We start from the raw sequence: 15,702 nt of genomic DNA, 5'->3' as shown, positions 1-15,702 counted from the left end.
CTAGCCAATTTAGCTGAATCCTGTTTTGTATATACTATAATGCATGGAAAATGGATGTTAAACGATGATGATGATGATGATGATGATATATTGTTATTAGCTAGTCATCTGTCTGAATAGAAGGTTTATATTCTGAGGAAGGTCCAACAAAATTAGGGAGTGAACACATTAATCCCATTTTTTTTCTGCCTATGAAGAGATAAAAACTTGTGAGATTGAAATTGAATTTCTTTCATTCTTTTACGTGTTTCAGTCATTTGATTGTAGCTATGCTACTGCACTACCTTAAAGGGTTTTAGTTGAAGAAATTGAACCCTGACCTTATTCTTTGAAAGCCTAGTACTTATTCTATCGATCTCTTTTGCTGAACCACTAAGTTACAGGGACATAAACACACCAACATCAGTTGTCAAGCAATGGTGGGGGACAAACACAGACACAAAGACACATATACATATATATATATATATATATATATATGTATATATATATATACACACGTCGGGCTTCTTTTAGTTCTGTCTACCAAATCCACTCACAAGGCTTTAGTTGGCCTGAGGCTATAGTAGAAGACACTTGCCCAAGGTGCTACACAGTGGGATTGAACTTAGGAACAAGTGATTGGGAAGCAAACTTCTTACCACACAGCCATGCCTTATTAAAAATAAAGTATACCTTAGTTCTTTAGCATTCAGATTATTCTGTCAAATATAATGCTTATTTACTCACATTGTTTTGAATTAATTATACATGATGTCATAGCTTTGAAATTTTGATGATGTGATTGTATGTTTTTATTATGACATTGTAGAGCAGATGCGAGAGGCCAAATCTGGCCAGTTTGAGCATAAAATGGGTAGATTATTTTGGCTGGATATCATTGGTTTAAATGTTAAAGGGTTGGATTATATCCTTTATCTTTTATTTGTTTCAATCATTGAATGGTGGTCATGCTGGAACACCACCTTGAAGGGTTTTAGTCAAATGAATTAACCCCAGTACTTATTCTTTTAAGTGTGGTACTTCTTCTATTGGTTCCTTTAAGTGAACTGCTAAGTTATAGGGACACAAACAAATCAAAACTGGTTGTCAAGTGGTGGTGGGGGCATTGACAAAGACACACATTCACAACACGTACACACACATATGCATATGAAACTTATATGAATGGCAATATGCCGTGCAGTATACATGTTCAAATAATGCTATCACAAAAAATATTAAGATGTTGATGATGATGATAATGACAACAGCGATAAAGACAATAATGATGATGATGAATTTAATACTGGCCTCATATTCTGACCCATCCAAATAGTTTATGTGTCCTTGGCCCTGACGGCGATCACATATCCAGTCACCAGTATATGTAGTACCATTTCTGAAAGTAGAGATAATTTATCAATAATAACCGTGTGCTATCTAATCAAGATGTTTTGTGGTGTATTTTTTTTTTAGTTTATTTTGTTGTAAAACTCCAGGTCAGCCTTGATCAAGCAGAACCATAATCAAAGACGTTCTGTCAGTGATTCTTGTCTTTTTATTCAGATATACTATACCTAGAACAACATTCTCAAATGTACCTTTGCTTATTCTTGCCGTTTTCATTGTTCAGACACAAATCGACCCTGACTGAGAAGATCTACAGATAAACGAAGATGTTCCAAACATAAGTATGTCATCTTTTTGTCCTGGCTACATTATCCAATACCCTACCTTTTTTTAAAAAAAAAAACAGTATGGTTTGATGAGGCATTTAGCTGCTATTTATTTCAGGCTAAGCAACCACATGTAATTTATTGCAATTTGTTGGAGAGAAATTAGGAGTACAGGGAGGACTTGCATAACCCGTAGAGTTATATATTGCTTGTATACCACTATTACTGTTTTCTTCTGTTGACCAAATGTGTTACCTGTCATTGTTCTAAGTATCTTTGTGTTTAATTTGACTTTCTTTTATATTCTACATGTATTTTGAATGTTTTGGATGTGTTTTACATAACCCCAAGTATTTTTTTTATCCTGTGTATGGTATGTTTATGTTGTTGATTGTGATGCTTGGTAGTTATTGATGTTCTCTGGCATTGTGAATAAGAAGAGAGACAAGGGAAATTGGTTGGTGCTGCTTTAACCCTTTAGCATTTAATTCAGTCAAATTCGGCCAAGATATTTTACCTGTTTTATGTTAAATGACCAAATCTAACCTCTCACACCTAACCTATAATGTTATTCTAAAAATTTTGTGCCGGTGACACGTAAAAGCACCCATTACACTCTTGGAGTGGTTGGCGTTAGGAAGGGCATCCAGCCGTAGAAACTTTGCCAAATCAGATTGGAGCCTGGTGTAGCCTTCGGGTTCCACCAGTCCTCAGTCAAATCGTCCAACCCATGCTAGCATGGAAAGCGGACGTTAAACGATGATGATGATACAAACATATCATTGAAATTTTGAAGCTACAAAATAATGCATGATTAATTCAAAACAATGTGAATAAACGAGCAATACATTTGATAAAGAAATCTGAATGCTAAAGGCTCTGTCAGTTTAGGATTGTGTTTCTTGGGGATTAGCATGGGGATGGAATAGTTGTGCAGCTGCATATTGGGGAATGATGAGAGTAGGATGGCATCTGTGTATGACTCTGTGGGTGTATTTTGAGGAGTTGATTGTAAGTTGTTTAGGCATAATTTAAACATAGCAGGGGAGAGGATGGATTCTTGAAATGTAGGAACTTGTGAATTATGGATGTGTTGGTTTTGTACACTTTATGTTTAGTGAGTTGAAAGACAGTTCACTTGTCTACTTCAGTAGACTGAGATCTAAAGAGGGATGCAGTTCAAGGTAGAAATTATTCAGAAAGCATTTAGCGTAAGGCATAGAAGTTAAAATAGACAGGGTGAGAAGTTGGGTGGAGGTGTATATAACTTGCTAAGCCAAAGTCATTGTAGTAGTTTTTACTAAAATTTCATATAAATCTATCTTATAAGAATTATTTCATAGAGATCATTTGTAAAATATAAGCCATAGTCCTGCAGTTTTGGAAAATTGTATGAGGGTTCCATGATAAAGAAAGTTTGGAATATCTGATGTAAAGCACAAATACATTCATAGCTTTTTCTGGTTATCTTTCAGTAGTAGTATTCTTTCCCTGTACTGCTGCAGTATGTCTGTGTGTCACTCACTTAGAAGATTTGAGATTACAGACTTTGATTGTGAGACGAAAATGGAAGGATATACCTAGAAGGATGATGATCCTCTGCTTAGTGGTGTCAGATAAATCAGAAGTGAAGAGTAGTAGCTGCTACGAGTAGTCAGCATAAAACCAACTGATTTCTAATAAGGTAGATGACTTGAAGTACTAAATTTTTTCAGGGATCAGTTGGTGTTCAGAACAAGTGTGCCGTCTCTATTAATTAGGCAATAGTGATAACATTATTGAATCTTTTTTATAATCTATAATCTTTGTTGTATGTACATAAGTCTGATGGTATTTTGAAAGTGTGTAAAAATGTTGTTGTTGGAAGTGTTGTAGCGTGGTGGAACAGTTGTTGATTAGCCTAAAGTCAACCCTGGTCCAGCAGGCCTATGACCAAAGCACTAGTGTAGCTAGAGTGTGTGCTGTCTGGGGCAACCCTCCTTTTTGTCACCCCAGGACCCCACAAAAACACATATTGCCTACAGCAATAGCCTACAACAGGATTAAAAGTGCCGTCCCTTTAAAAGTGGTGCCCCTAACGCTCCCTGCTAGCTATGCTAGTAGACCAAAGCTATTCCAGCCACAACCATTCTGTTCATTATGGAGACAACACATCATTATCCAATGTGTCTTTTCTCAAGACAGTAGAGTGTGATTAAAAGGGGATTTGGTTGCATTAGACAGATAAAAATTAGCAATATGAATACCTTATGAATTGATGTTAGACTTTTTTTTTAAATCTTGAATATTATATTTTTAGCTTGGAAACCATAATAATATATGATGGCTCTGGATATCAATATACAATTCCCTTTAATGGAAAAGAATATTGAGTATCATTCTAAAATAGCACACAACTGTTCTTGGTAACCCGTATCATAATGCATGAAGGTGTTAGATAACAAGCTTCTTAATTGTCTTAGAATGTCATGACTATTTTCTTAATTATATGCGGTTCTTAATTTCCTCTGAATGGAGTCACTTTTCTCACTTTGGATATTATTAAATAATTTATAACAAATTTCTCCTCTCTCTCTCTCTTTCTCTTTCTCTCTCTCTCTCTCTCTCTCTCTCTCTCACACACACACACACACACCACCGCCGCCGCCACCACCACCACCACTACCACCATCATCATCTCTGTATGTTCACCAGCCTGCCTGGACTCTTTGTAAACTATATTCTTTGTAGGTTTGCTTAAAATGTAATTCTATGATCTTACTTTCTTCATTCATACCTAATTGACTAACTGTGTTGATTGGTCTTTGAACAGAAGGAAAGAAAGAAGGAAGGGACCAACTGATCAACCAATGGACAGACCAACCAGCTGACTGACTGACTAACCTACCTATCTACCTGCCTGCCTACCTACCTACCTACCTACCTACCTACCTACCTACGTAACTTCCTATCTGCATATATATATATGTATATATGTATATATATATATATATATATATGTATATATAAAATGAAGAGCTAGCCTTTGGGATGTAGTCCTAGCTATGCAGCTTCACTGGTAAATGATGCATGACTGAAGGAGGTTAGGTAAGAATGATGACTTGTATAATCTGGATATGAATGGGAATTATTGAATGTGGTAAGTAGATTGTAGAAGGAAAAGAGTGAAGAACAAAACCAAACCCTGGGCTCATCAGAGTTGATTAAGAATGGAGCAAGAAAGAGCTCTATGAACATATGACTCAATAGGACGTTCACAAGCCAAATACAGTCAAAGGCTTTGCTGATGTCTAGGGCAACAACATTGGTTTCATTGACTTTCTCTCAAGGGAAAGCCCATTGGTGAGTGACATAAAAAAGGTCTCCAGTGGAACTAGCTCTGTAGAAAACATATTGGCAGTTGCTGAAGAGAAAGAGAGATTCAAAGTATTGAAGGATGCCATTGTTAATGGCTGTTTCCATTGACTTACAATTTTCTCATATTAAAAGGTTGAATTTTGTTACATACACTAGGGAAAACAAACAACAAAAACCTCTGATCATGACAAATCTGCGAAACAGAAAGACAGAAAATTGTTGTAAAAACTCAAATCTACTTTCAAACATATTTATTAAGGTTAGTACCCAAAAGGCAGAAGAGAAAAAAATTTGAAAATAAATAAAGTAAACATGGTAGTATTTGATTGGTGGATGCCGAATTAATGAAATAGCAAGTTACTGTACAGAAAGTGTATTAAGTGACATCAAACATTTAATATAAGTTTAACCAAAAATGTTATTGCTCTGATTTAGCCTGAAGAGTTAGCTGATGACTTAAAAACAACATCTGAATACTCATTATAAATCAAAGAATCATTAATCAAAACACTCGTTAATCAACAAATTTAATCAACTGATATAAGCCTCATAAAATAAACATGCTTATATATATTTTGCCAGAAGCATCAAAGGAGTGCAGTTATCCTTTTTAAGTATAATTTGTGTTATATTAACAACTAGTGAAAGGTTTTATCATGTAATTGAAATTTTCTCAACAAACAACATTCGTATAAATAATTGCATTGGACTTAGGGTAGATGGAGCAAATAATGCTAGCTGGCTAACATAACTTAATGTTTTCAAGATTCATTGATATGAAACCAAATGTTATGTTTATAGAATGTACATATCACAATTTGGTTTTATACTATTTTCCTTATAAGCATCATAGAGAGCAAATGTATAAGCAAGAAGTCCTTTAACACATTTAGGAGTACAATAAATTTAAATAAGGCATGACTAACTGATTCAGGCAGTGATGACCTGTCCAGCCAAAGCCAACATGGAAAATAGATCTATGATGATGATGATGATGATGATGATATTGATGATAATGATGATCTATATTAAGAAAATAAATTTTATTGAGTTTCATTCAAATTAATATTATCCACAGTACTTCGAACATTGGGCCTCACCGAGGTGATGACTACTGACCAAGACCTTTGGAAATGTGCCGTGCGTGAGAAGACCTGGCAAGCCAAGTGAGATCGTTGCCAGTGCCCCTGGACTGGCTCTTGTGCGGGTGGCACATGAGATGCACCATTCTGAGCGTGGCCGTTGCCAGTACCGCCTAACTGGCCTTCATAAGATTTTCGAGCGAGATCGTTGCCGGTGCCCTTGGACTGGCTCTTGTGCGGGTGGCACATAAAAGACACCATTTTGAGCGTGGCCGTTGCCAGTACCGCCTGACTGGCCCTCGTGCGGGTGACACGTAAAAGCACCCACTACACTCTCTGAGTGGTTGGCGTTAGGAAGGGCATCCAGCTGTAGAAACTCTGCCAAATTAGATTGGAGCCTGGTGTTGCCATCCGGTTTCACCAGTCCTCAGTCAAATCGTCCAACCCATGCTAGCATGGAAAGCGGATGTTAAACGATGATGATGATGATGATGATGAGTACTGTTTTGATATATTTCTTCAGGTTCATTTTGGATGGTGGTGGTGGTGGTAGGGCTGAGAAATAGCAAGTTGTCATGATCAAGTATATTCACATTGGCACCTAATAACATAAGGAAAATGAAATAAATAAAACTGGGAAATAAAACTAATATTTGGTTTGCTGAAAGCTTATTTTTCCTCCAGTGGTTGAAAGTACAGCCAAATATAATAAAACTGTGCCAACAAAAATGCCATCCCTGGTTCATTGGATTTGCACATGTATTAAGTTCTGTTCCTGTTCCCTTTGGTCTCCCTCCACATGATATGGCAGTTCGAGCTGCTTGAATCTATCCCAACCACTGTTCATCTCAGGTCAATCATCAGCTCAACACGAACAAAAGTCGACCATGTAACATAAAAAAGGCTGCCAAATTTAGCAATTTTGATATTAAAGGGGTTGTTTGCCTTCTTTCCTCTCTGTACTCTCTCATTTCATGTACCACAGACTCCTTCAACCAACTGAAGGAGTAACATCCTCTGGCCCCTCCAGATGATCACCTACACTGGCCTGACCCACCAAGTTTTCTGCAACCCATCTTCACCCCTGACAATGTCAGGAGGACAATTGCCTCTTTTCCAGCAGGTTCTGGCACTGGGATCTATGGCTTTTGACCTCAGCATCTCAAGGATGGTATCTCAGTCAGCTGGTGATGCTGAGCTCGAACTCTGGGAGAACCTAACACAGTTCATAAACTTGTTCTTGTCTGAGAGTGTCCTTGCCTACATTCGTCCCCTGTTCTTTGGGACCCAAAGGTGACCTCTGCCTCATAACATTTGGCTGTACACTGTGATGGCTCACAGCAAAAGTGTGCCTGTCTCCAGTTTCTAACTGCCTGACCAAGGAATTTTCCCCTATTCAGCTAGGAGTGGGTACTAAGCTAGGTTGTGAGGCTGCTGCTCATGCCATCAGGACTTTCACCAACTTTCCCTCTGAGTCTCCAAAGGTCATCCTCAAACTTGACCTTAAGAATGCTTTTAACTCCATCAGTCAAGATGCCATCCTCTGTGCAGTAAGGGAGAATTTCCCACCGTTTTATCACTTTGTTTGGCAAGCCTATTGGGAGCCCTCCTACCTCTCATTTGGTGACTACATCATCCCATCTGTATCTGGGGACCAACAGGAAGATTCACTTGGTCCTGCCCTATTTGCATTGGGTATTGATGATGTTACCAAGATAGGGACCAACCTAGACCTAAATGTCTGGTACCTTGATGATGCTTGTTTGGGAGGCCGTCCCAACAAGGTGCTTGCAACTGTGAGGATGATGATAGAGAATTTTAGTCATAGAGGACTTAGTATTAACAACTCTAAATGCAAGCTCTGGCTCCTCAACCACCTAGCTTTGCATGAACAGACTACTAAGCTATTTGCTAGCTCCCTCTCCTCAATTGCGATTCTTCTTTCTTCAGTGTGGTGCTCCCTTGGAGCCCCAATTACTGACCTAGCTTTTGAGTTCATCCAAAATAGCTAACCTCAAGCAACTTTTAAAAGATCTTGAAGTAATTGAGCCCCACCAAGGTTTTTTTTATACTTAGGAATTATTTGTCAATTCCTAAGCTATTGTATTTTCTGAGAGTTAGTCCCTCTTACAGATTCCTGTCATCTCCCAATACTTTGATGACCTAATCTTCAGGAAACTTGAATGCTTGGTCAATGTCAAACTTTTCCCAGACTCCTGCGACCAAGCTGTTTTGCCCAAATGTTTTGGGGATCTAGGTCTGTGCAAGTGCTCATCTTTATCTCTTCTCTGTTTTCTTTCCTCCACCCACACTTGCTCCCTTTTGGTAGGCAACATTCTCTCCCCTCCAACATGGACCAATTCCAACAGGGAGATGGATGAAGCTCTATCACAGTGAAGAGAGCTGGGTTTGTCAGTTCTAGATACAGTTGAAGACAGATGGAAACAGAGAGTATGGGACAATCTGTGTTCAGGTGCCCTTTTCAACTCTCTCTCTGATTAATCTAATTAATTTTCAAGGTGTTGCCTACTTTCAGCTAGTGCAAAATTCTCAAGTGACTGGATTGATGCTCTGCCTGTGGCCAACATTGGGAGTCTACTTGGTCTAGATGAACTCTGCATCTCCATCTCACACACAGTGGGAGCTGATATTTGTAGGGGACTGAGATGCTGCTGTGGTAGGCCCCTCCACCCGACAAGTTTTCACGGTCTGTCTTTCCACATAAATGCTGGTCACTTTGCTCATCACATTGAGCTAAACCTAATCATTAAGCAGGCCCTGGCCTGGATTAATATCCCCTCAGTTCTGGAGCCATCAGGGTTATCCAGAAGTGAGGAAAGAGACCAGATGGTCTTACCTTCTGTCCCTGGATTAGAGTAGAGGTAGGTGCCTCATTTGGGATGCCACAGTCTGCGACTCCTTTGCTCCCTCTCACATCCTGAATGCTGCAGTTAATGGGAGGGTCACTGCTTCCATAGCCAAATGGAAGAAAATCCTTAGGAATCGGGAACTGACAGTGAACTATCTCTTCCAACCTGTGGCATTTGAGACGTTCAGAGGGACTGGGCCACTAACCGTGAAGTTCTTGTCACCTTTGGCAGCTCACCTCACTGAGGTGTCAGGTGATACCTGTGAAGGCACTTGGCTTTTCCAACGCCTTAGCCTCGCCATCACCCATGGTAATGCTGCGAGTGTGCTGGTTTGCTTCAGTATGCTCCGTTAAACCTTGTGGTGTATGACTAGTTGCTGTGATAAAAAAAATTCCCCCACAAATAGTTTCAATACAGTTTTAACAGAAAGATTTGGAAGAATTAGATGAAAGTTCTCTGATAAAAATTGATTAAAAGTCTTGATTAATATGTGAGACAAACTTACTTCATTTCAAATGTTCCTGTGCCATGTCTTTTGTGATTATGGAAGTAGCCTTTGTATACAGAACCATCTGGAAACTTTAATTTTCCATAGCCTTGGAATAAAAACAGAAGAAATTATCTTAACATACAAGAGAGACGTCTTCAGTCTTTCATGAAGGGCATCAACTTCAAATAAGAATTGACTTAGATTATGATGAACTATCCAATCCATGCCAATATGGAAAATGGTTGTAGAATGGCAATGATGAAGAAGATGATGATGACAACAGCGACAACTAGGACAACAAGACAACAATGATGTTGATGACAGCAACAATGATGATGGCAATGGTAGCATTGCAACAATAATGGTGATGCTGAATCTTTGATGCTATCAGTCAAATATTTCATTCCAGACATGGCTGTATGTTTAAGAAGCTCACTTTGCATAGTTGACTGGTTTTGCTTTTGCTAAAAAGGACTAAGAAAATGAGTGATAATTAGAAGCTTTCAATCAATGGCAATGGGCTTCTATCAGTTTCTGTCTAACAAATCCACTTGCAAGACTTTGGTCACTGTGTAGCTGTAGGGGAACACACTTGCCCAAAATAAATACAGTGGAACTGAACCCAAGACCACATGGTTGGGAAGCAAGCTTCTTAACCCCACAGCCATACCTGTGCCTAAAAGGAGAATACTTAACCCTTTAACATTCAGATTATTCTGTCAAAGGTAATGCTTATTTATTCACATTGTTTTCAATTAATCATACATTATCTTTTAGCTTTGAGATTTTGATGATGTGATTGTTCGTTTTTAGAATAACATTATAGGGTAGTTGGCAGAGGCCAGATCTGGCCAGTTTGACCATAAAACAGGTAAAATAGAGTGGATATGGCTGGTTTGAATGTTAAAGGGATAATTTGATCATCAACAGCATTATTAATACCTATGCTATTGTTTGTGGATGAATGGAAGGCAAAGAAGACATTGCTGGATTTCAACTCAGAATATACAAAAATAACTGAAATACTACAATTCATTTGTCAATCCGCCAATCCACTACCTCAACTGCTATTAAATTTTGGCATTTTTGTGAATAAAGAATGCTGACCTTCTTTCTTATTTTCACACCAGTTTCCATCATAAACAAAACCATTTTTGTATTCCATTATTCCTTGCCCATGAAGTTCTCCTGCTTTGAACTCTCCAGTATATTTATTGTCTGTTTCAGCAAAATATTTAAAACCACTGCCTTCTATTTCCCCATTGTAGAAGTTTCCTTTGTAATAGCTTCCATCTTTTAATGTTAATGTTCCAAATCCTAGGAAGAAATACAAAAATATAAAACTCAATCCTTTTATCATTATTATAAAACTAGCTGTGCAAATGTGAGCTGAAGAAAAGAAGATAACTTGTGATAGGATGGAGAGGAGTAGACAGAAACAATAGGACAGTTATAAATTATATACGAAATAGAATGAGACATCTATATCTTATCTATAAAAGGCAGATTTTCTCTGTGTGTGTGTGTATGTTTAAAATTCATACATTTACACAATTCCAAATTTCTTGGATTAAAGAATCAGAATTAATATTCTAAATACAATTAGTTAGGTCACTGCGTCATTTTTTCAGTCAAAATGACTCTTAATAACGAATAAAATCCATAAAACTACACAAATAAACATTTGCCCCCCTAATAAAATCTAATTTCCTCTTTCTACTACCTTTACAAATCCCTTCAGCTCCTACTTTCTCTTATGAACCTTTACGAACAATCCAACAACAAATACAAAAAGAAAGGAAGGAGAAAAACTGACAGTAAAAGAAAACTATTTCATTATCAAAACTGAATAAACACATACATACAAATACCTGTCAGTCTCTTCCAAATACGATCGACAGTCAAACATTTATTCCCTACAAACTGAATTTTTTGAATCATCTTTCTTAAAACGCATTTACTTACTATCATATATATATAGAGAGAGAGACACACAGAATACACATTAATACACACATATATACAAATACCTGTCATTTTTTTTTTTTTTTAGTGTGTGTGTTGCCCATCTTAATATATAATGCTGAAATTCTTTATCTGTGTGAAGCCTTTTTAAAAGTTTATAGAAATCCACATTTTCCACTTTTTCGTACAAATTTTTACATCAATGGAATTTTCTAGATGTGAACTTTCCATTGCAGTAATTAGATTTTTTAAAACTCCGTTTACTTTGTGTGATTTAAGGGAGATTTGGCTGTTGTTTCTAGCAACTTTTATATTTTTTCGCTTCTACCTGTATCGGCGTTCTTACACATCGATCACACGCTCAACATATAATATACAGAGTAAGAATAAAAAAGAGAGAGAGAGAGAGAGAGTGATACATACAAAGTCATAGATTAACTTGCTTTAAGACTATTCTTTCCTTCTACCTTTTCACTCTTACTTCGTTCTTCTTCCTCTCTCCCATTTAATAGCTTTCTTCTATCCCTCTACCTCTAACATATTTTTCATAACATAGAAACGTAAAAACACACACATATGTGATCTGTGACAACAACATACACATAAACACATACACGCATCAACATTATAGATATAAGATTTACTTTCTGTGTGTTTCTTATATAAACATGCACATGCATTGCTATTTTATAACTGTCTTCCGTTCTCCCTTCCTCTCTTTCTCTTTCTTCATTGCTCCCGTTCTCTATTCCTTTCTCCCCCTCTCTCTCTTTTCGTCTCTCCCTCTTCTCTCTCGCTCTCTCAAACGCATACACGTGCACGTACACACAAGCTCATGTTCGTCAATGTTTTGTAAATATACAAACTACGGAGCTTATGGACAACACATTGCAAATCAGTGAACTTCATTACAAATGTGGGTAATTTTTCAGATTAACACCTGCACGATTTTCACTAGGGTGTTAGGGTTATAGTTTTTGGGTCAGGGTTAGGGTTACGATGAGGGTTAGTGTTACGGTTACGGTTTTAGGGTCAGGGTTAGGGTTTTAAGGTTAGAGTTTTAGGGTTAGGGTTATGTAATTGTGCGGGTGTTAATCTGAAAAATTACTGAAATGTGAAAACTATCGACCCTGCCATCTGTTATAACTTTTGTTGTTCTGTTTAATATGCACATAGATTATGCCTCCAAACAAGAGAGCTTGCTGAGGAAAGAAAGCAACCAGTTTAAAAAGACAGCAACAGACTGCAGCAATTCACCACATTCCAGAAGCTACTTTGAACATAATGCAAAATGGTGCATCAACATCTACTGCCCAATCTGATAGAATTCTGGCAGAACTGTGTAGCAACAGATTGCCAGCAATTGCTTCATCAGAAATTGCCGTCCTACCTCCTGCGAAAAGGAATTACCCTGCTATGTATAATCAAGGCAGTGCAAAAAGTTGTTTTGCACAAGCATTTGTATAGTCAATTAGACTGATGAAATTTATGTACACTTAATAATGTTACGCAAAACAGCCTTCAGACTTTCCCTATTAATTTCATCGTCTTTTGAATTATGAACATATTTACATCATAAGGGTTTTTCGTTGTAAGGCTTTCTTTTTTAGTTGATTTTCACCTAGCAAGACTTATCGTAGATGGCATAATAAGTCACACCAGGACAACGTCAGGTTATACTGCTAGTTAATTATAAAATATGACAACATCTCTGACAGATGTTACGATTCAGAAATCTTTAATTTATTTATAAAATTAAAATCTTTATAAGATGAATCTCTTCAGAGGTAGTAAGGATATACTGATTAAAAATACATGTTGAAATATATCGTACATGTTGAGATATACCAATTAGAAATACATGTTGATTATATTAATCTCTTCTTTTCTTTCTTTAAGACATAATAATATACACAACTTTCTCCCCTATATTTGATTGGTTCATTCTGTCACCGGCTCTTTTTGTAAACATTTTCAGAGCCTTTATCTCGACATGCATTTCTAATTGGTACATCCTTACTACCTCTGAAGAGATTCATCTTATAATGATTTTAATCAATTATCTAAAGATTTCTGAATCGAAACAGCTGTCAGAGATGTTGTCATATTTTACAATTAATAAATAATTTTATTACTTACCTATCCATTTTCTCCTTATTCTTTATATATATATATATATATATATATATATATATATATATATATATATATATATATATATATATATATATATATATATTTCAGGTGTGGAAGCAAGGATTAGAATTGAAGGGCCTTAGAGTCAACCTAGCTAAAACCAGAGTCCTAATTAGTAGAAAGGTAGACAAACCACAAACCCCTTTAGGTAGATGGCCTTGCTCGATCTGTAGAAAAGGTGTAGGTAGAAACTCTATAAGATGTACCCAGTGTAAGCTATGGACACATAAGAGGTGCAGCAATATCAAAGAAAGGCTAACTAGCAAGATAGTTTTTGTATGTGGCAGATGCTTAGGAGCAATAAACACTGGAAATGTACAGAGAACAACTTCTGCCACATTCCAGGGAGAAAAACTAGAAGTAGTTGATAGCTTCCATTACCTAGGTGACAAAGTAAGTAGTGGGGGAGGGTGTGCTGAAACTGTAGCTGCTAGAATAAGAATAACCTGAGCAAGGTTCAGAGAACTCTTACCTCTGCTGGTGACAAAGGGCCTCTTGCTCAGAGTAAAAGGCAGACTGTATGACGTATGTGTACAAACAGCTATGCAGTGAAACATGGGCCATGACTACTGAGGGCATGCGTAAGCTCGCAAGGAATGATGCCAGTATGCTCCAATGGATGTATAATGTCAGTGTGCATATTCGACAGAGTGTAAGTACCTTGAGAGAAAAGTTGAACCTAAGAAGCATCAGTTGTGGTGTGCAAGAGAGACGATTGCGCTGGTATGGTCACGTGGCGAGAATAGATGAGGATAGCTGTGTGAAAAAGTGCCACACCCTAGCGGTTGAGGGAACATGTGGAAGAGGTAGACCTAGGAAAACCTGGGATGAGGTGGTGAAGCACTACCTTCGAACATTAGGCCTCACCGAGGCAATAACTTGTGACCGAGACCTTTGGAAATATGCTGTGCGTGAGAAGACCTGGCAAGACAAGTGAGACCATAACCAGTGGCCTTTACAAGGGGTGTGGCCAGCCCACTTATGCCTACCTTTCCCTCTTTGGACACAAAACTCTGCTTGCGAAGACCTGTTGAGGCAAGTGAAATCGAAATTGAAAATTGAACCAAATTCGTTGACTGGCACCCATGCCAACTTTCCTTCATTGAACACTAAACTCAGCTTGCGAAGACCTGTTGGCATGTAAGCAAAACATTGGGCTGACTCCTGTGCAGGTGGCATGTAAAAAAACACCATTTGAGCGTGGCCATTGCCAATACTGCTGGACTGGCCCTCGTGTCGGTGGCATGTAAAAAGCACTCACTACACTCTCAGGGTGGTTGGTGGTAGGAAGGGCATCCAGCTGTAGAAACTCTGTCAGATCAGATTGGAGTCTGGTGTAGCCATCTGGTTCGCCAGTCCTCAGTCAAATCGTCCAGCCTATGCTAGCATGGAAAGCGGACATTAAACGATGATATATATATATATATATATATATATAGAGAGAGAGAGAGAGAGAGAGAGGAGAAACAGGCAGAAAGAGAAAGAGAGAGCAGAAGAAATGCAGAGATAAACAGATAAATAGATAAAGTGAGAAGAGGAAGGAGAGATAAAGGAAGAATATTTTATATATAATTTGAGATTAGGATTGCTATGATTAAGTATTTATAGAAATTTGATTAGCAATGTTTTCAGAACTCAAATAATGATGTGTGTGTGCATGTGTGTATGATGGTAATAATTTAAGCACAATTGCCATAATTTGAATTTTTTCCTTGCACATTTCATGGAGCTTGCACATTTCATGGAGCTTGCACAAAGAAATGGAGTGCTAATTGTCAAAACAGAAATTTTTGATAAGCTAAAACAACAAAATTAAATAAAATGAACAATGCTGTTTAATTAACAACTAATAGCAGATATATAGGCACAGGAGTGGCTATAGGTGCAAGAGTGGCTGTGGTAAGTAGGTTGTTTACCATCCACATGGTTCCGGGTTCAGTCCCACTGCGTGGCACCTTGGGCTGACGAAGCCTTGTGAGTGGATTTGGTAGATGGATACTGAGAGAAGCCTGTCGTGTATATATATATATGCATGTGTGTGTGTGTGTGTGTGTGTGTGTGTGTGTGTGTGTGTGTGTGTGTGT

General features: G+C 37.8%; 1 protein-coding gene across 3 annotated transcripts in view; it reads right to left on the bottom strand.

Annotated features, from left to right (window-relative positions):
• The window catches only part of LOC106870830 (uncharacterized), a 109,242-nt gene that overhangs the window by 37,257 nt on the left and 56,283 nt on the right, over positions 1 to 15,702 (bottom strand). For all 3 annotated transcript variants that reach the window (XM_014917054.3, XM_089358079.1, XM_052970307.2), the window contains 3 exons: positions 10,565 to 10,774; positions 9,473 to 9,563; positions 1,294 to 1,381 (listed from right to left, as the gene is read on the bottom strand). In XM_014917054.3, coding sequence (XP_014772540.1) covers positions 1,294 to 1,381; positions 9,473 to 9,563; positions 10,565 to 10,774 — 389 coding nt within the window. The remainder of the gene's footprint in view (positions 1 to 1,293; positions 1,382 to 9,472; positions 9,564 to 10,564; positions 10,775 to 15,702) is intronic.

Source organism: Octopus bimaculoides, chromosome 1 (assembly GCF_046866305.1).
Source record: "Octopus bimaculoides isolate indiv1 chromosome 1, ASM4686630v1, whole genome shotgun sequence".
NCBI lineage: Eukaryota > Metazoa > Mollusca > Cephalopoda > Octopoda > Octopodidae > Octopus > Octopus bimaculoides.
Note: the sequence above shows the minus strand (reverse complement) of the source record. Positions and strands in the feature narration are given on the sequence as shown.